The 20,575-nt window shown below is 45.1% G+C and overlaps 1 protein-coding gene across 1 annotated transcript in view; it reads right to left on the reverse strand.

The window, feature by feature from the left end:
• LOC144698748 (SH2 domain-containing adapter protein B-like) overlaps positions 1-20,575 on the reverse strand; it is a 196,178-nt gene that overhangs the window by 4,102 nt on the left and 171,501 nt on the right. Inside the window, exon 5 of the mRNA XM_078570513.1 lies at positions 14,578-14,697. Within this exon, the coding sequence (XP_078426639.1) occupies positions 14,578-14,697 (120 nt within the window). The remainder of the gene's footprint in view (positions 1-14,577; positions 14,698-20,575) is intronic.

Raw genomic sequence — 20,575 nt, forward strand, 5'->3', positions numbered from 1 at the left:
GCATTTCCTTTAAATTTGTGTTGCTTTACTTATATTGCCTCACCTCATTCTTCCTATTAAAATACATCGATTGACATTTCTTTGTCATCTGTCTGTTATGATCCTCACTGTTTCACTACACTGCCGAGCATCATGTCATCTCAAACATTAGAATTATGCCCTGTATGCCCAAGTCCAGGTAATGAATATGTAAAGCAGGCTTGTCCAACCTACAGCCCACTGGCCAGATGTGGCCTGTCATGCCTCTCTATCCTGAAATTTGGAGCCACTGTTCAACAATGTTGGTAAAATGGGTAAGTAGAGTGGAAGATTCTGCAAGGAGCTGATCCTCGAATCACAGGCCATTCCTCTCCCATGTTTGGGAGAGGACACCAGCGGTGGTGAGTGTGCTGGGGAGAAAGAAAGGTTTTCAGGGAGGAGGGGGAGAGACAGAGATAGAGAGACTGACTTCTTGTTTGTTGGAAAGAGACACTGGGTGGGGGACAGGGAGATTGATAAGGACAAGGTCAAGGAGGTTTTTCCCTCTTCTTGTTCCCTGATCCAGCTATCATGGGCACCATGAAAGGGCTGAGCAATTGCAGAAGCTGATGAGGAGGCCACCCCTCAGGGGCACTGGTGACATCCCTCATCTCCTCCAACTCAGGAACCATCCATGTGAATATGCCTGGTGACAGAAGCCGTCCTGCTCAGATGCAGAAGCTTGTAGAGGAGCCCCCATGGGCACCTCCCAGTGCAGGACAGAAGACACGACTGGATCAGGAGGACAGGGAATAGAGACCGCCAGGCTGGGGTGGTGGGTAGGAAGAAACGCTGCTGGGACGGCAGGGGCGCTGAAGAGAGACTACCCTGCTGGGGTGGAAGAGATGCTGCCACTGGGTGTGTGAAACAAAGAGAGAGAGAGAGAGAGTGAAAGAGAGAGAGAGTGAAAGAGAGAGAGAGAGAGTGAAAGAGAGAGAGAGAGAGAGTGAAAGAGAGAGAGAGAGAGAGAGAGTGAAAGAGAGAGAGAGAGAGAGAGTGAAAGAGAGAGAGAGAGAGTGAAAGAGAGAGAGAGAGAGAGTGAAAGAGAGAGAGAGAGAGAGTGAAAGAGAGAGAGAGAGAGTGAAAGAGAGAGAGAGAGAGAGAGAGAGAGTGAAAGAGAGAGAGTGAAAGAGAGAGAGAGAGAGAGTGAAAGAGAGAGAGAAAGAGAGAGAGAGAGTGAAAGAGAGAGAGAGAGAGAGAGAGAGAGTGAAAGAGAGAGAGAGAGAGTGAAAGAGATAGAGAGAGAGAGTGAAAGAGAGAGAGAGAGAGAGTGAAAGAGAGAGAGAGAGAGAGAGTGAAAGAGAGAGAGAGTGAAAGAGAGAGAGAGTGAAAGAGAGAGAGAGAGAGAGAGTGAAAGAGAGAGAGAGTGAAAGAGAGAGAGAGAGTGAAAGAGAGAGAGAGAGTGAAAGAGAGAGAGAGAGAGAGAGTGAAAGAGATAGAGAGAGAGTGAAAGAGAGAGAGAGAGAGAGAGAGAGAGTGAAAGAGAGAGAGAGTGAAAGAGAGAGAGAGTGAAAGAGAGAGAGCGTGAAAGAGAGAGAGTGAAAGAGAGAGAGTGAGAGAGAGAGAGTGAGAGAGTGAGAGTGAAAGAGAGAGAGAGTGAAAAAGAGAGTGAAAGAGAGAGAGAGAGAGAGAAAGAAAGAGAGAGAGAGAGAAAGAAAGAGAGAGAGAGAGAGAGAGAGTGAGTGAGAGAGAGAGTGAAAGAGAGAGAGAGAGAGTGAAAGAGAGAGAGAGAGTGAAAGAGAGAGAGAGAGTGAAAGAGACAGAGTGAAAGAGACAGAGTGAGTGAGAGAGTGAAAGAGAGAGAGAGAGAGAGAGAGAGTGAAAGAGAGAGAGTGAGTGAAAGAGAGAGAGAGAAAGAGAGAGAGAGAGAGAGTGAAAGAGAGAGAGAGAGTGAAAGAGAGAGAGAGAGAGAGAGAGTGAAAGAGACAGAGTGAGTGAGAGAGTGAAAGGGACAGACAGATTGTGAGAGAGGGAGAGTGTGTATGTGAAAGGGAGAGAGTGTCAGTGTGAGAGAGGGAGAGAGTGTTTTGTGTGTGTGTAAGACAGAGCAGTGAGAGACAGGGCAAGGGGAGAGTGTGTGTGTGAAAGGGAGAGAGTGTCAGTGTGAGAGAGGGAGAGAGTGTTTTGTGTGTGTGTGAGACAGAGCAGTGAGAGACAGGGCAAGGGGAGAGTGTGTGTGTGAAAGGGAGAGAGTGTCAGTGTGAGAGAGGGAGAGAGTGTTTTGTGTGTGTGTGAGACAGAGCAGTGAGAGACAGGGCAAGGGGAGAGTGTGTGTGTGAAAGGGAGAGAGTGTCAGTGTGAGAGAGGGAGAGAGTGTTTTGTGTGTGTGTGAGACAGAGCAGTGAGAGACAGGGCAAGGGGAGAGTGTGTGTGTGAAAGGGAGAGAGTGTCAGTGTGAGAGAGGGAGAGAGTGTTTTGTGTGTGTGTGAGACAGAGCAGCGAGAGACAGGGCAAGGGGAGAGTGTGTGTGTATGTAAGAGAGCGTGTGTACATATGAATGTGTGCTAAATGCCATCTGTGATGTGTCTACTCTTTTCATTATCTTTGTTGCCCTGAAGTCTGTTATGATCCTCACTGTTTCACTATATTGCTGAGTAGCATGTTATCCGCAAACTTAGAAATTATATTCTGTATACCCAAGTCCAGGAAATTAATATACAAATAAAAAAAGGCAATAATCCTAATATTGGCTCCTAAGGGAAACCCATTTACCTTTCTAATTCTTGTTGTACCTGTATATTAACTCCATGTTCCTTGTACAAGAACTCTCAAGTCTCTCTGAATATCAACATTTATAGGTTTCACCCTTTTTAAATAAATATTCTGCTTTTCTATTCTTCCTACCCAAACCTGGAGCTTGAGCTGCTCGAGCTGACAACACTTACTGCTTATGTGATTGTTTAGGGCATGAGTTGCGTCCTCAGTTTTCCATATGGGGCAGAATATACATTTGATAGCACTAAGCTTCCTTGTCATTTTGGAGATGACCACACATGGAAAGGTGTTATGGGGTTCAATTGTGGGACTGCCTTGTGTGTTTCCCAAGTGCGTGAGGTATGATGCACGGCAATGAGGGTTATGGGGGGAGGGGGGGGTTTGGGGGTGGTGCCACAGGGGAGCTGCAACAACACCTACCTGCTAGGTGACAAAGAACACAGAGAAACATGTGCTGGCAACAAAGTACATACTGGCCATACATCAATATAATTTCATTCTTGCAGAAGAAGAGGACACAATTCCAGAGAGAGGGACAGACCGGAGGTGCTGTACTAAACTTTACTGTCCTGACAGCCATTGAGAAGAAAGTCTTGGGGTTGGCTGCCTGAAGTTTGCAATTGTGACTGGAGCAATTGTTATTAGGCTGAGGCGATGTTGGAGGAGGAAGGCCCCGTGGTGGTGACATTATACAGTTATAATTTCTGCAAACATTGCTGAAAGGGCTGGGGCGGTCGGGTGTTGTAAACTGCAGGAGTTGGCAGGTAGCATTAATGGTTTGTGATTTTGGAGGTTTGCAGAATTCAGGGAAGAGAGTGTGCTTCTATGTTGAAAGGTTCAAACATCTCCCAATAGTTTCCAGCATTTGCAACGGGGCAGCTTGTCTCTGAAAACTCACATCAAAGGATGATGATGCATCTAATTCCCCTTCTTTTTGTTTCCATTACAGCTGCAACATCAGCAGCTGCAGGCAATAGCCCTGAGGGCCTGACTGCATCCTCTGAGGAAAAAGAGGAATCCTTGGAGCATGCAGTGTCACATTCCTGCTTTACACCTAGCACTAGTGTAGATACACACAACTCAGTAGGTATGAGTACTTCGGATGTAATAGACAGTTGTACTGGTGAGGACACATCACAGTCATAGGAGCAGCTGCCATAGACTGAGTTGGAGCAGGCCTCTGGCAGTCTGAGGAGTGCTGGAGGCGACCTAGATGCTGAGCTCCAGGCATGACACTAGGGAGTTCTGAGGAACAAAGGGACCTTGGCATGTGTGTCCATAAATCTCTGAAGGCAAGAGGGGCATGTTAGTGGGGTGGTGAAAAAGGCATATGGGACACTTGCCTTTATCAATCAAGGCATAGATTACAAAAGTAGGGAGGTCATGTTGGAGTTGTACAGAACCTTGGTGAGGCCACAGCTGGAGTACTGTGTGCAGTTCTGGTTGCCACATTATAGGAAGGATGTGATTGCATTGGAGGGGATGCAGAGGAGATTCACCAGAATGTTGGCTGGGATGAAACATTTAAGTTATGAAGAGAGGTTGGATAGACTTGGGTTGTTTTCATTGGAGCAGAGAAGACTGAGGTGTGACCTGATCGAGGTGTACGAGATTGAGGGGCAGAGACAGGGTGGATAGGGAACAGCTGTTCCCCTTAGTTGAAGGGTCAGTCACGAGGGGACACAAGTTCAAGGTGAGGGGCAGGAGGTTTAGGGGGGATGTGAGGAAAAACTTTTTTAACCCAGAGGGTGGTGACGGTCTGGTGGAGTGCACTAACTCAGAGGATGGTGGAGGAGTCGGGTTGCCTCACATCCTTTAAAAAGTACCTGGATGAGCACTTGGCGCATCATAACATTCAAGGCTATGGGCCAAGTGCTGATAAATGGGATTCAGTAGGTAGGTCAGGTGTTTCTCACGTGTCGGTGCAGACTCGATGGGCCGAAGGGCCTCTTCTGCAGTGTGAGATTCTGACGAGAAGCCTCTGGAGTTATCTGTCAGCTGACAGATGCTGGACGTACAGCGGGAGGTTCGGAGAGATGTGGCAGAGGTGTTGCAGCATTCCGGCACAGATATTGGAGAAGTCCATCCAGGCCATGAGTGCTGCGATCAGCTGCTTAATAGAATGCATTACTTCCTCCATTGACAGACTGGCGACTGGCATGGAGGCCCAAACCGAGCCGTTCACTGATGGGATACTGGGTATGCGTTCTGCCCTGAATTCCATCTGTTTCTGAACTCCAGGGCCCAGAGCCACAGCAAGAGGGGTCAAAGAACCTTGAGTCACAACCAGGTCCTGGTCCTTCTCAGGAAAGCAGAGAGAGCAAAAAGGACCTTAAAACTGTGGATAAGCAGCTGCTATCACCATCAGAGGGACATCTCTCAGGGCACTTCTGATGGGGACAGTCTCTCCTCTGAACCTCAGCCATTGGCACTGAGTGCCATGACGACAGGTGAGGATACTTCCACCACGCCTTCAGGGCCTCAGGAGACCAGAGGAGAGTTGCTAATGTCGTTCCAGACAAGGGGCATAAGGGTCAGCAGCTTATCTCCACCGCAGCTGCCAGCTAGGGGGAGAACCATGCCGCTGCACCCAGAAAATAATCAAGAAAACCCCACAGGAGTCGCACATGGGTACCTTTCTCATTTGTGAAAAGTGAACATTGATTTATTGCGGACATAAGTTTTTTTTGCACATGATGGACGCAAATGCCTTTTATGCATTTGTCCATTATCTCTGTGCGATGTTATGGATTTGATTAAGACTGTTAACCAGCTGTTTTGGGAGTTTGCGGTCATGTGGGTCCCTCTGCTCCATATGATCTGGTGACTCTCATTGTTCATGACGGGGAGCTAAGGGGAGAAGGTGCCAAGGGCTGGGAAGTTGTTATTGAGCTGGCGACACTCTGCTGCAGAATTTTCACCATCTCGTCTCACAGGCTCCGGACCCTTTCACGGTGGTGCAACCTCACCTTCCTCTTCATTGGACTCATCACCAGGGGACCAAATCTTCATCTAAAGGGCTTCCTCTCGCTGCAATGCACAGCACATGGCGACCATAAGTGACACTCGCAGGTGCATATTGGAGAACGCCACCTGATCTGTCCAGATATCTGTCCATGCATTCCTTACTGGATTCATTCAAAGTTTCCAGGCTGGCAAACATCCCTGGTACCTGGGAATGTCTAGGGATGTATGCAATGTGGCTAGGACCTGGGTAACGTGCACGCACCTGTATTACTCTTTGATTGTGATTGCACACAAACTGAATACTATGGAGTGGTATCCTTTTCTGTTTATGAATGCCTCTGGCTGTCCAGCTGGTGTTTTTATGGCTACATGGGTGCAATCAATTACCCTTGTACCCATGGGAGTCTAACCATGGCTGCAAAGCCTCTGGTTCTATCCGCTTGTCTTGCGTTGTCACATGTAAAGGAGATAAAATGATGGCACGCCTAAACATGAACACCTTAATGCAGCGATAGGCTGCAGGCTGGGTGATCCCACTAAGGTCTCTAAATGCTGCTTGGAATAAAGCTGAGGCGAAGTTCAATGCCACAGCTACTTTTAAGGTCCCAGGCATTGGGTGATCACTCACAATTCGAGGCTATCTCATCGGAAAGTATGCCACAAAGGGATATGACTATCTGGCCCTTTATGTGCCAGACCCTTATAATACGCCTCTCCCCAAGTCTTTATTCAATGTATTTACAAGTTATCCCAGTTTACCCCATGTATTTACATCATTACTATGACCCCATCTCCCCCTCGTCTCAGAGTTCATAGGTTCAGGTGGTCTTGAGGCCTTCCATACCTTGTTCTCATGACTGTCGATGGAGCGGTGGGCACTCTCGCTGCAGGGAAACTTTGTTGAATCAGAGATTGTTCTGGCATCTGTGTGTCTTCCTCAATTTCTCTCCACTGTACAGTGGAGGGACCCTTCGAGGGTTTCTCCTGACTATACCCTTTGGGGTGCCAGCTAGGTATGACCGGGTTGGTCACCATTTTTCCGGATAATAGAGTCCTCTCTTGAGGCCTTTAATCCAGACGTTGTCATCCTTTTGTAGTTGTGGCAATTGTCTCCTATGGTATCGTTTGTTGTAGACAGAAGCCTGTTTCTGCCTGTAGGACTGCTCTCTATCTTGGATGTCCTGGTAATCCTTCATTACCAACCCTGGTATTAATTTCTTGAGCAGGATTGGGAGTTGTGTGTGGAGTTTTCTGCCCATCAGGAGTTCAGGGAGGGCTATAGGCTGCATTGTAACCAGGTGGACTTGTAGGGTAACAATGCTGTTTGGAAGTTTTTGTTCTTTTTTAAGAGGGCTTTTAAAGTGTGGACCCCTCTTTCAGCCTCCGTGTTTGACTGTGGGTATCTTTGGGAGCTGGTATGGTGGTGGAAGCTGGATGAGATGGCAAATTGGGCAAAGTACTCGCTTGAAAATTGTGGGCCTTATCGGATACAATCTCGTCTGGATACTGTGGCTCACATAATTCTCTTTCAGTGCTTCACTGTATCTGTGATTGTTGTGTGTGGTTGCTTTACCTCAACTCATCTGGAAAACTAATGCACCACAATAAGGAACAAATTTCTGCTGAAGACAAGTAAATCGATGCCCAGCCTCTCCCATGGCCTGGTTGGGAACTGTGTGGGAATAAAGGGCTCCCTTTGGTCCTGCTTGTGTAACACACAACTGACAGTTCACTATCGTGTCCTCAAACGCCCTGGAAATGTCTGATCACCAGAGGGTGAATTGGGCTGGTGACCTGGTGGCCCTGTTGTATATTTTGGAGGATCTCCGGCCGAAGGGAAACTGGGATGACCAACCGCTCATTGTAGACCAGGAGATCATCAACAACTGTAAAGTGTTTTTGTTGTTCAAACCAAGTTTTCATGGTAACACTGCTTGGTCCCTGTTGCGGCCACCCTTGTAATGACAGATATGGGAACAGTCCTCATCTTGCATTTGTTCCTGGCAAATTGATTGGAGTTTAATTGGGGTCACTGGCAGGTGTCTCCTTGTGAATTGAGAGCATGCTTCAAGCTCCTCAATCAGATTGACATCCTGTTTTGTTAGAAAGTTCACTGTGGCTCTGTCGTGTTCTTCCACTGTTGTGTCATGAACCAAAACAATGTACATACATATGATACCCTGTAGGCCTTGAAAATGACCGACATTGTACATTGAAATAGTTCCGGTGCTGAGGTAATTCCAAATGGCAGGCGGTTGAAGCAGAATCTGCCAAAGAAGGTAAGGAACGTGGTCAGCAATCTGGACTCCATCTAGGAGAAGTTGTCAAAAGCCACTGTTGGTGTCGAGTTTTGTCCTCCACTGAGGACATCGGGTGTACTTCTCTGTCTACAGTTTTAATGAGTTGTGTCAAGTTGACGCAAATATGGATGGACCCATTTGGTTTTGGCACTGGAACCATCCCAGAACACGTGTGACCAGGAAGATGACCCCTATGTTTGTCATCTTATCCAGCTGCTGCTGCACCTGCTTCATGAGTAGCATAAACAGACGCATGGTTTTAGCATCCTCCTCCCTCAGTGTAATCTTGTATGCATTTTCCAGTTGCCCCAATCCTGTTACGGGCTTTGGGAACTCCTTTTTATGCTTGGAACCTTGATGGCTGACCGTGTCAATTTTTTGTAAAAGGTTAAGATCGATGCAGGGTTTTCGGCAGAGTAGTGAACAATCCTGGTTGTGGACCACGAACAGGGTCTCCCGGATTCTTTTGTCTTTGTACCTGAGTGTCACCTGTAGAGTACCTTTCACCAGGAGTTTGATGCCTCCTGTTCTCTACATGTGTGTTGTGGGTGGCATCAACCGTTGGGTCACCAGCCATTTTTCTTTGTCTGATAGGACCGTAACACTGGCTTCTGTAACACTGGCTCCTGTGTCCAACTTTGTGAGATAGTCATTAACTGAGACGTCCATCCAGAATGAACATCCAGAATCTTTGAACTTCACCCAAGAAGCATGGTTGTGTGTCCTCTTGGTGTGTTGTCTTGACCTCATCAATCCTCTTGGAATCTTCTGTGCATTTTGATAATTTAGCTTTGCATAGCTTCCCAAAGTGTCCTATTTGGTTACATTGAAAGCATTGAGCTGAAATTGCTGGACATTAATCAGGCCTGTGAGGGTGCTTTGCTCCACATGGTAGCTCTACTGGTCAGTTAGGGTATTGCTTCCCTTGGCCGGGAGTGCCTGTGTTTCTCAGAGTCAGAGCTATCCAGGACAGAAACAGGCCCTTTGGCCCAGTGTGTTCGTGCCGGCCATCAAGCACCTATCTATCCCATTTTTCAGCACTTGGCCCGTAGCCTTGTATGTTATGGCATTTCAAGTGTTCATCTAAATACTTCTTACATGTTGTGAGGGTTCCTGCCTCTATGATTTTAAAACATCAACAGATTTTGCAGATGATTCATTGATTCCTTGTCCAGCTATTATATCGTCGGCCACCAGGCTTACCAAATAAGTAGTGTTCAGCTTCTGTCTTTTTATCCAGACCTGACGCATTCATATATCTTTCTCCAAAGCCTCAATTTTGTGACTGATCTGGACCTAGGATAAGTCCAAATTCATCTGGAAGAAGATCCTTGATTAAAATGTTTAAATTGCAGGTTCAGCCTTAAGAGGTTTCAAGAATGTAAGATAGTGTTACTGTACACATCTGCACAAAGGGTTTTCTCACCCTTGCCGGCTTTGGCGGACTACTACAGTATTGGCATTGGCAATCTCAGCATTTAAAGTTTTCAACAATGATTGCCTGGATTGGCTGGTTACAGTCTTCCCCACTTTAGCGCAATATTCTCAGGTCTTGGAAGCTTTGAATCCTGGTTTTTGCTGGGTTTGTAAAGCTGCCTATTCAGTCGTGATTAATTTTTAAATAATAGCTATGTTTGGAGCGAGCTCAGCGCCACCTGTTCAGGTGCCAAATCGGGAAACGGGTTTTTTTATTCTTTCATGGGATGTGGGCTTTGCTGGCTAGGCCAGCATTTATTGCCCAAGCCTAATTGCCCTCAAGAAGGTGGTGCTCAGCTGCCTTCTTGAACTGTTGCAGTCCATGTGGTGCAGGTTCACCCACAGTGCTGTTAGAGAGGGAGTTCCAGGATTTTGACCCAATGCCAGTGAAGGAACAGCATCCTGACTTGTAACTATTTTGCCATGTGGCTTGGAGGGGAACTTGCAGGTGGTGGTGTTCCCATGTATCTGCCGCCCTTGTCCCTCTAGGTACTAGAGATCACGGGTTTGGAAAGTGCTGTCAAAAGAACCTTGGTAAGTTGCTGCAGTACACACTGCTGCCATTGTGTGTTGGTGGTGGAGAGAGTGAATGATTAAGGTGGTGGATTGGGGTGCCAATCAAGTGGGCTGCTTTGTCCTGGATGGTGTCAAGCTTCTTGAATGTTGTTGGAGCTTCAGTCTAGTGGAGAGTATTCTATCACACTCCTGGTTTGTGCCTTGTAGATGGTGGACAGGATATGGGGAGTCAGAAGGTAAGTTACTCTCCACAGACCTGCTCTTGTAGCCACAGTACTTGTATGGTTGGTCCAGTTCAGTTTCTGGTCAATGATAGCCCCCAGGATGTTGATAGTGAGGATTTCAGCAATAGTAATGCCATTGAATGTCAAGGGGTGATGGTTAAACACTCTCTTGCTTCTTAGACTGTGATTTAAAAGGCAATTTCTGACCACTGCATTATTTAACTTTTTTCTGGACTTATGCTTTTCAGGAACTTTAAATTTTTGGTTCAACCCTGCTAGGTCTTCTGACTCTGCACATGCTGGGTATTGAAACTAGACTTCCATGAGATTTGATGGAGTCTTCTGCTGCAGTGAGGAATTTAATTTCTGCCTTCAGCTTCCAAGAATTTCTTTGGAGCTTTTCTCTGGAGATTTCCATCTGCATCTTAGCTTCTTGAGTTCGGAATGCTTCTTTGATTTTTCCTTCACTTTTCCAGGATTTTAATTTTCTTCTGCAGTCGCTGCAAGGTTTTGAGTTGCTCCATTCGCTGCCACCATATTATAAGGTGTTAGGCAGAGTTCAATAGATCTTATGAAGGTATTCGTGGTCTTAGGTGGTTCAACAATAAGTGTTTATTAACTACAGGAAATACTTACATACACACGTACAGTAAAGGTCCACACTTCGGAGCTGTCTCCATGCTTGTTTCTACATACGGCTCTGTCCAACACTACATTGACTCCTGGGTGCAAGTAATGTGTTCTCTTACATCACTATGTGGACGGTAGTGTACTCAGTCCCATGCTAAACCTTTACGTGCCAGACCCTTATAGTACAATGTGGTCTCCTAAAAGTAGAGCCAAACACAGACTGGGTGACCGCTTTGCTCAGTTCGCAAGGATTCCCTACTTTGTTTCCACTCTGACTTTGCTGCCCCTGGCTTGCTACAGTGTTCCATTGAAGCTCAATGCAAGCTCAAAGAAGAGTATCTTTTCTTTCGACTCGGCCTTCTGGACTCAACATTAAATGCAACAATTTTGGATCATAACCTCTACCTCCATCTTGTTCATGTGTAATTTTTCTAGTTCATTTTTTTTCCTGGTCTCTTTCTAAATTAGCTTACTTTGCATTCCAATGGCTGCTATATAGCTGTTCACACCTCATCTGGACACAAATTTTGTTTCTTTATCCGTTACCATTGCTTGACAGGGGATAGGAACCCAAGAGAGAATTCAGCTAAGTAAGAAACAAAATAGGTATTGGTAGGAAGAAAAGTAGTCAGGGAAGTTGGACAGCAACAGAAACAAAGGGTAAAATAGGGTCAAAATCTAGAAAATTGCTAAAAAGGCAAATTAAAGGTGCTGTATCTGAATGCATGCGGCATTCGCAACAAGCTAAATGAATTGACTGCATAAATAGAAGTAAAGGGTATGATCTAATTGCCATGACCAAACTGGGGACTGAATGTTCAAAGGTATTCAACATTTAGGAAGGATAAGCAACAAGGACAAAGGTGTGGTGTCGTGCTGTAAAAAAGGATGAGATCAATACATTAACGAGAGTGGATCTTAGATTGGAAGATCAAGATATCTAATCAGTTTGGGTGGAGCTAAGAAAAAGCAAGGGGCAGCAAACATTGGCGGGGTCAATACTTGAAGCACAGTGCATGGCTTCAGAATCTTGGAGCACTGCAACAAGTTCTGGGATAGAGACACACATTCAAAAGGGCCAGGTTACACCTTAACAGGACTGGAATCATTGTCATCTTGGGGAAGTTCACTTATGTGGTTGGGAAGGGTTTAAATTAAATTGACAGGAATCAGTATTTAGAAGTAGAAAAGATTAATAAGATGCAGAAAGAAGTGAGTGTGTTGGACAATGAGAGAGAAGGAATTAGATAGGAGCAGCCTTAGGACTACAAGGAACAAAAGACATGTTTAGAATATGTAAAGACACAAAGAGTAGTGAATAAGGTTGCTGAACTACAAGCACAAACAGTGATTTAGGAATTTGATATTGTGGTAATAATGGAAACCTGACTTAAAAATGGCGAGGACTGGACACTAAATATTCAAGGACACAAAGTGTTCAGAAAAGAAAGCAAAGGGAAAAAGGAAGGTGGGTGGTCATACTAATTAGGGTAGACATTATAGTATTGGAAAAAAGGGATGTCCTTGATGGGGCAGGGACAGAATTCATTTAGTTAGAGTTCAGAAGCAAGAATGTTATGTTCATGTTACTGGAAGCAACCAAAGGTCTCCAAATAACGAGGGAGGAAGGGGGAGAGAGAGCGGGAGAAAGAGAGAGTGAAAGAAAAGCAAATCTGCAAGGAAATCATGGAGATATGTAAAACCTATACGTGATGCTATGGGGGACTTTAGTTACCAAAAAATCAATTGGGATAATGTTAGGATAAAGGATGAGGAGGCGAAAGGAATTCTGAAACATCTTCAGGGGAATTTCCTTGACCAGTATGTTCTCAGTGTAACTCAGATGAAGACATTGCTGGATCTGGTGCTGGGGAGTGAGGTGGGTCAAATGGACCATATGCCTGTGGGGGAACACGGGGTAAAAGTATCATCGTGTTATAAGGTTTAGATTTGTAATGGAGTAGAGCAAGGAATAATCCAAAGTAGAGCTTCTAAATTGGAAGGCAGCTAACTTCAATGAAATGAAAGATGATTTAGCCAGGGTAAAATGGACAAAGGCCTGAAAGGAAAAACTGCAATGGTGATCTTTAAGGAGGGCCTCGTATGCATGGCATCTTTTGAGGCCACTATTTCCACCTCCATAACATTACCCGACTTCACAGAATTGCTACAGCACAGGAGGAGGCCATTCAGCCCATTGTGCCTGCACTTGCTCTCCAAATGAGCAATTCACTTAGTGCCATCCCCCCCGTCTTCTCCCCATAACGCTGCACATTCTCCCATTTCAGACAATTATCTAATTTTCTTTTGAATGCCTTGATTGAACCTGCCTGCACCACACTCTCTGGCACAGCATTCTCAGTTCATCATTCCTGACTTCATTACCTCTAAGCTTGACTATCCCAATGCACTCCTGGCTGTGTCCTACATTCTACCCTCCATAAACTTGTTATCCAAAACTCTGCTGCCTCAACTCGCAGCAAGTCCTGTTCCCCTATCAACTAACCCTATGTTCATTGACCTACTTGGCTCCCAGTCAAGCAACAGCTCAACTTTAAAATTCTCACCCTTGTTTTCAAATCCTTTCATGCCCTTGCCACTTCCCATCTCTAATTTCCTTTAGCCACACAACCCTCTGAGATATCTGTGTTCCTCTAATTTTGGCCTCGTGAATCCTCAATTTTAATTGGCTCCAACATTGGTGGTCATGTCTTCAGTTGCTTAGGCCCCAAGCTCTTGACTATTCCTAAACCTCTCTGTCTCTCTGGCTTACTTCCCTTTCTTAAGGTACACCTTAAAGCCTACCTCTTTGATTTAGCTTTTGGTAATCTATCCCAATATCTCCTTATGTGGTTCAGTGTCATAATTTGTTTTATAATGCTCCTGCGAAGTGCCTTGAGGTATTTCCTTATGTTAATGGTGCCATATAAATATAAGTTTTTTGTTGTTGTTGCTGATACCAAACAACTGGCTTCCATTTCCTGTGGTGGAGCAACAAAGAAAGAGTAGCTCCGAAGTCTTGCTGCTAGAACTGATTGTTCATGAGTGTTGAACTACAATCACAAGAGTATTAATTGACCCTTTAAAAAAATGGCTGCAGCACCTTCTGAAGAGGCGAGAGAAGTGGCCTGGGGTGGGGGTGGTGATGAACAACCAGAGGTATGAATAATGCAGGCACAGAGGGATAAAGTCCCACAGGCATATTTAGGGAGGTAGGAAATAAATTAATAAACTGGACCTCAAAGGTCTGAATTACTTTTGGTGTCACGTGCTGCTAAGTACAGAAATAATGCAGATGAATGCTTGGCTGGAGAAATGATATATGAGGCAGGGCTTTAGATTCTGGTTGAGATGGTGATCTGTGCAAACCAAATGGGTTGCACTTCAACAGGATGGCGCCAATATCGTTGCAGGGACACTTACTCATGTTGTTGGGGAGGGTTTAAACTAGTTTGGCAGGGTCATGGGAACCCAAGTGTAGATTCAGAAGGGAATAAAACCAAAGGTGGAAACGGTTAAAAAAAGAAATGGTAATTGAGCATGGTGGAGAAATATATTAATAGAGGGTCAGGGGTGCATAACAAAAGGTACATGTTCAGGAAGAGCGATTGTGCCATTTAGACATCAATATCTCGGTTCTGCAGGTTACAAAACAATGACTGCAGTCATTTGCACTTGTGCCGAACTTTATCTGTAAGTTATAGTCAACAGTTTAACACGATTCCACTTACTTCAGTGAAAGTGAGTAATCATTCTTGTTGCTTTGACTATTTCGGATGAGATAGCTGCACTCTTTACACAACCGTAGAAGATTTTCTGCATCTGTTCTGCCAATGGCCCCATGATACCATCTATGAGAGAAAATGTGCAAAGAAATCAAAATACTGAGTTACTGGCAAATGGAAACCCTTTTCATATGACATTTCAGGAAAAGTCAGGAATGGGGTTGTTATATTTTTTCACAAAGTACATTTTATTGAATTCAGAGACTGCTTCAGACAAAGAAAAAACAATTGGTGCTGGATATTATGCTCTCCCACTAGCGGGTTTGAAGGCGGGGGTTGTCACATAAAATCCAGTAGGTGGTCTTCCTGTTGCCTACTCACCCACCCTTACTGTCTGAAGTTTTAAGGAGCTGTGGGGCAGGTGTTGATGGCCCACCCGCCCTCGGGACTATTGAGGTTGTCAGGTGGCCAATTAATGGCCACTTAAGGGCCTCATCCTGCCCCTGCCGGTATTTCACCTGAGGCAGTGGGAGGCCCACACCATGTGTGAAGCCTGTCACCTTTAACTGTTCAGGCTGGTGTCGGGGAAGGTGGTGGGGGAAACAGGAATTGGGCCCAGCCCCCACTCCCATCACCAAGACAACTGACCCCGGACTTACCTGAGCTCTTTGGTGTGGTGGGACTGCCTATAGCCCCAGCTGCCCAGCCATGGCCATCGCTCCTGGCTGGTGCTGCTGGAACTTAAGAGCTGCTGGTCATCCGATTGGCTGGGAGCTCTCTAAGGAAGTCTTCCTCCTAAAATGAGGCGGGAAGTCTTGCCTTAAAGCAAGTTACTCCTAACATTAAATTGGTGTGGGGTAGCTTTTGGGGCCATGGATGGGCACCCCCCACCCCACCCTTTCAGCTTGGAGGGTAGGAGTGGGGAGCAGGGTGCTGAGACTATGGTGCCCCATAAAATTATGCCCCATTTAATGTGTAATTTTTGATTTAGATCGAGCAAGCTGCAGGATGGAAGGAGGTCACATACCCAAGAACTTTCTGCCTGGTGAGGTAGCAGGAGCTAGATAATCAGCAGGATGCCCCAAGACTCCCCTTTAAGGATGCTTGCAAATGTGATATGAAAGCCCTAAACATTGATTATTGCACCTGAAAGTCACTAGCTGACGACAGAGGAAAATGGCGACACTTTGTGGGCTGGCATGCGCCATGATGACAGTGGCTACAGTGCCAACATTGAAAACAATAACCTGAAATGACACCTTGAGGGGACTTGACAGGGTAGATGCTGAAAGAATGTTTCCCCTTGTGGGAGAGACTAGAACTAGGGCACAAAGTTTAAAAATGAGGGGTCTCCCATTTCAGATAGAGATGTGAAGAAATGCTTTTGTTTAGAGGGTTGTGAATCTTTGGAACTCTCTTCTCCAGAGAGCAGTAGAGACAGGGTCATTGAATATTTTTAAGGCAGAGGTAGATAAATTCTCAAATAACAAGGGAGTCAAAGATTATTAGGCGCAGGCAGCAAGTGGAGTTAAGGCCACAATCAGATCAGCCATGATTTTATTGAATGGCAGCGCAGGCTCAAGGGGCCGAATAGCCTATTCCTGCTCCTGATTGGTATGTTGAGAGAATCAAAGTAAGCAGCACCACTATACAAGTACTATGCAAGCAGGAGCATTTCCAATCCAGTAAAAAACTGAGGGATTTAAAATGAATGCCCATTTTGTCTTATTTGGTCTAAGGAGATTACCATTGGGAATTTTGGAGTAAACAACCTCATAAAGCACTTGGAAACTTACAAGCATGTCAGTTGGGCTGTGACCTCGAAAATGCAACAGTCAATAACAGGCTTTCTTAGCCCAGGTCAGCAGGTGTAAGATTAGAAAGTTACAAATGCTGAAGTGCTTTTTCAGTGAGCCATTGCAGTACATGGATTCTGTTTGCATTTGCGGATCATTTCCCCAAACTCACTAACATTTTCTGATTCTAATATTGTAAAAGCATTTTCCTGCGCAAAAAGTGTGGGAACCAATATCAAATAGATCATTCCCAGTCCAGAATCTGCGGCAAAGTTTTATCAGCTGTGCAAATAGTCCAGCCTGCTAGAAACGCAAATCTTCCCAATCCTAACTAATAATTGCTAAACCTGAAACACTCCAAGGGATATCATTGTAACCTTAAACTGATATTGCAACTTGGTGCTAACCGGTAGGATTTTCTAAAACATTTTTCTGTCAACCATTGTTAGATGCAGTATTGTGAACAACTCTGACCTATCAAAAGTTAAATAATCTACAAATAAAGTTTATGCTTGAAGAAAAGTATCAAATCATTTAATTCCCAAATCTCTTGATTTTTTTGAGTTTACCTCTTGCTTTATAAGACAGTAGGGGTTGACATGAATGTCATTTGGATAAGCTCAGGTTTACAGAGGGTGGAATTTGTGAAGCCATCCAGGAGTGTACTAAAGAAGCTGAGTCTCAGGGTAACAAAAGAACGGATGAAGATTTCAGCAGCAAATGAGATGAGGCAGGAGTGGAGACAGGTGATATTCGGAGGTGGAAGTAAGTGATCTTGGTAATGGAGAGGATATGGAGTCAGAAGCTCAGCTCAATATCAAACAGGATGGAGGTTGTGGACTGCCCAGTTCAGCCTCAGATAGTAGCAAGGGAGGGAGATGAAGTTGGTGTATAGGGAATGTAGGAGGGCTCTGGTCTAATATTTAATTAGATCAGATTTTTTGCTCATCTAATAATGCAAGCAACATGACAAGTGAATAAGGTCATGGTGAGATAGAGATGGGGGTGGTCAGGGGACATGTCAAATCTGATGTTGTGTTACCAAGGAGCAGCACACAGATGTGAAATAGGAGGAAGCCAAATATAGCATTTGGGAGCTGAAAGAAAAATCATTGCAGGGGATTCTCACAAATAACCAGATAGATAAGAATGGAACCAGATGAGGGCAGTCCAACCCAGCTGGATAATAAAGGCTCTGTTGGAAAAGGACGGTGTGCTCAGTCAAGTCAAAAGCTGCCACACTACAGGCAGTTCAAGGCAGTGGTTCATCATCATCTTCTCAAGGGTAATTAGGGATGGGTGACAACATCACTGGTAATGCCAGTGATGGTCACCTCCCATAAAAAACAGTAAGTCGATAAAAATGAGGAGGGATAGTTCAACATTGTCACAGTCATATAGGATATAATTTGTGACTTTGACAAGGACCATTTAGGTGTCATGGAGGGGCAGAAACCTGTCACAAGGTTAAATAATTAAAAAACATTTTTTTCATAATTTGTTTTTTTCATAAACCACCAATGTCTAAATTCTAGAATTTGAGATTTTCCAATCTTTCCTCATGATTTCTAATTTATTTTTGGAGCACTGTTATTCTTCTATAGGCCTTTGTAATTCAGCAAGTCATGCCCAAATTGTGGAATCACATCTAAAAGTAGATAGTCTTGTTTTGGGTTTTGCAAGCCTGTGATTGTTGTGATCATTTAAAATTTGACATTCTTACATTTGTTCTGATGAGTGCAAGACAAAAAGCTTCAGAAACATATCTCTTTTTTAAGCTATATTGTATGCTGGGAAATTATGTGCCTGTGCTATTTTACATTTTAACATAGAAGTTATTTTTTTTTAACTGGGGAGGGAGTGTGCATACTGAAATAGCTGAGCATTTTGTTATACTGCCCTCTCTGTTGAGGTGTAAATGAAGTTAGTTCAATAATGGTTGCCTCCAACTGAGCATGCGTTAGTTTTAGTGTAATATATAACAATTCCTGTGACATTATGCATGCTTGCAGAGAGAACAAAGGAATTTGTCCTCATGAATGGCATGATGTTGCATGTCTTTGTGATGAGGTTTTTGTCCACTGAAAACCTACATGGAGCAATAAACGTGGCAATCAAACGAGTGCATGCAGGCCTTCACCAATGGCTTGCACACTATAAGAGCCACCTAAAATAAGAATGAATGGGACCCTAGCTTTGGATGTTCATTACCCCATTGATATATAGCAAAGTGTTCTCCAGCTTATTGCTAGCAGGAATTTGGATAGGCCACGAGAGGGATGATGTTGAAAGCACTTCCATCACTCATGATTACCGCCCTCTACCCCCAACCCCCAGTCAGTATCTCACATGCTGCCTCCTGCCCAAGTGGTTGAGTCTGCCTCTGCACAGGTGCAGGTGGAGCAGTCTTTGCCGAGGCACTCACAAGCTCCAAAACTCAGAGAATGTTTGCCAAGCGCATCTCAGCAGTCAGAACAAGGACCTCAGCAGCCTGCCTCAACCTCTACCGAAGCCATGGGCTTCATAGGCCAGGATTTTCCACCTCCGCTCGTGGTGGGCATCATGGCTTCATGTGAACAGGAGGGGAAAATATGACGAGGGGGCCAAAAATTGATTTTGCATCATCCAGAAACTAGTGTCATGAAGCCATGTATGTGATATTATTGGAAATTATTGTTTTTTAAATAGAGGTTTAGTCTGTGGATGTGTCTTAATTGTATTAAAGCCTGCTAGTCTGGGTGCTTTGATGTGTACTAGTTTTGAGATGTAAGAGAGATAGAGTGCAATTGCATTTTGTTGAACAGAGTATTCAAGAAGGGAAGTGAAATCTGGCACCTAGCTAGCAGAGACCAAGCAATGTTTATATTACTAATAAAGTTGGCACGATGAAAGGGGTTTTATTGTTAGAAGAGGTGGAGTTCAAAGGGGCTGGTGATACAATGAGAATTTACATTCAAAGAGCTATGCTTGGTATAGCAGATAGCAGCTTTGTGCGTGCAGAGCAGAGGCAATGCAAGATCAAAGCCTGTAAGCCGACCACTGTGTCTGCACAGGAACCAACTTGAAAGGAACCTCATTTTGAATTTGTACGGTGCAAATGCTTTGCCTGATGTCTGCTTAAGTCTATGGGTTGTTGTTGCCTTCATGGAGATTAGTTTGGAATTTGTTAAAAGTTATGATAGTAGTAATTTGTAGTCATGTGTATATGTTTAACTTGTGTAAGTTAATAAATGTCTCATGTAGTTTGATATAAAAACCTCTCGAGGACTGATGGCCTTACTCCTGACTTGAGAGTTGCAACTTAAAACATACCACTTGAAAATACAGGGATTTTAAATAACTCAGCTTTTAACAACTGCTGTGTCATAACACGAGTTTGCGATCATCTGCTCCACCCGTCGATGGTGGGCCTCGTTTCCCACCGCAGCACATTGGGGGGTGTCATTTTAATACATTTGCATCTTGTTATAAGTCCTGCTCACCCGAATCATCCCTCCACGTTGAATCATCGGGCCACATTGGTGTGCAATTAGAATGACATGTTTCACACCAGGATATAAGCGACTTACACTGGCGACCCGCACTTCGCTCGATACTTCGAGGCTAGTGTGCCTATCTTACATCGTGTAGCACTCGCACTCGCCAGACTTTACAGGCAGCACCACATCGCTTTCAGGGGGTGTCACAGGCAAGTCTCTACCTACCAGACCCGCAGTAAGGTGTGGGTGGCTTTTAAGTGCCCCTGGGCTAGGCCTGTACTGGGGAAGGGAGGGGGGGGGGTAAGTGGCCTCAAGCAGGAAAAGGGGCTGCAGGGCTAGGCCTGCACTGAGGACAGGTTGCACTCAGGCACATGACTGGGGGGAGGGTGAGTGAGGGGTTTAAGTTAAAAAGATGGGGATGGGTGAGGTCCACATGGGCCATAAGCACATCCACTTCAAAATGTTCAGGGTCTAACAAGCAGACATGCAGCAGAAGCATGACAAGATTGAGGAGCACAGGGGATGGATGGGGAGGTCTGTGAGGGAGGAAAGCTCCTCTGGGATCATGGGCGGGGTGTCCATACTCACACAGAGCGGGTCCAAGCTGGTCTGGCAGTGACAGTTCTGCACCACCATCTTCCAACCTGGAGTGATGGAGCAGTGCAAAATTGCAATGAGGAGAAGCTGTGCTGGTGAGGGCTCTGCAGGCTGACTGGAGGGCAGCTGCAT

The sequence above is a fragment of the Cetorhinus maximus genome, chromosome 2, assembly GCF_964194155.1.
Source record: "Cetorhinus maximus chromosome 2, sCetMax3.hap1.1, whole genome shotgun sequence".
In the NCBI taxonomy this organism is placed as follows: Eukaryota; Metazoa; Chordata; class Chondrichthyes; order Lamniformes; family Cetorhinidae; genus Cetorhinus; species Cetorhinus maximus.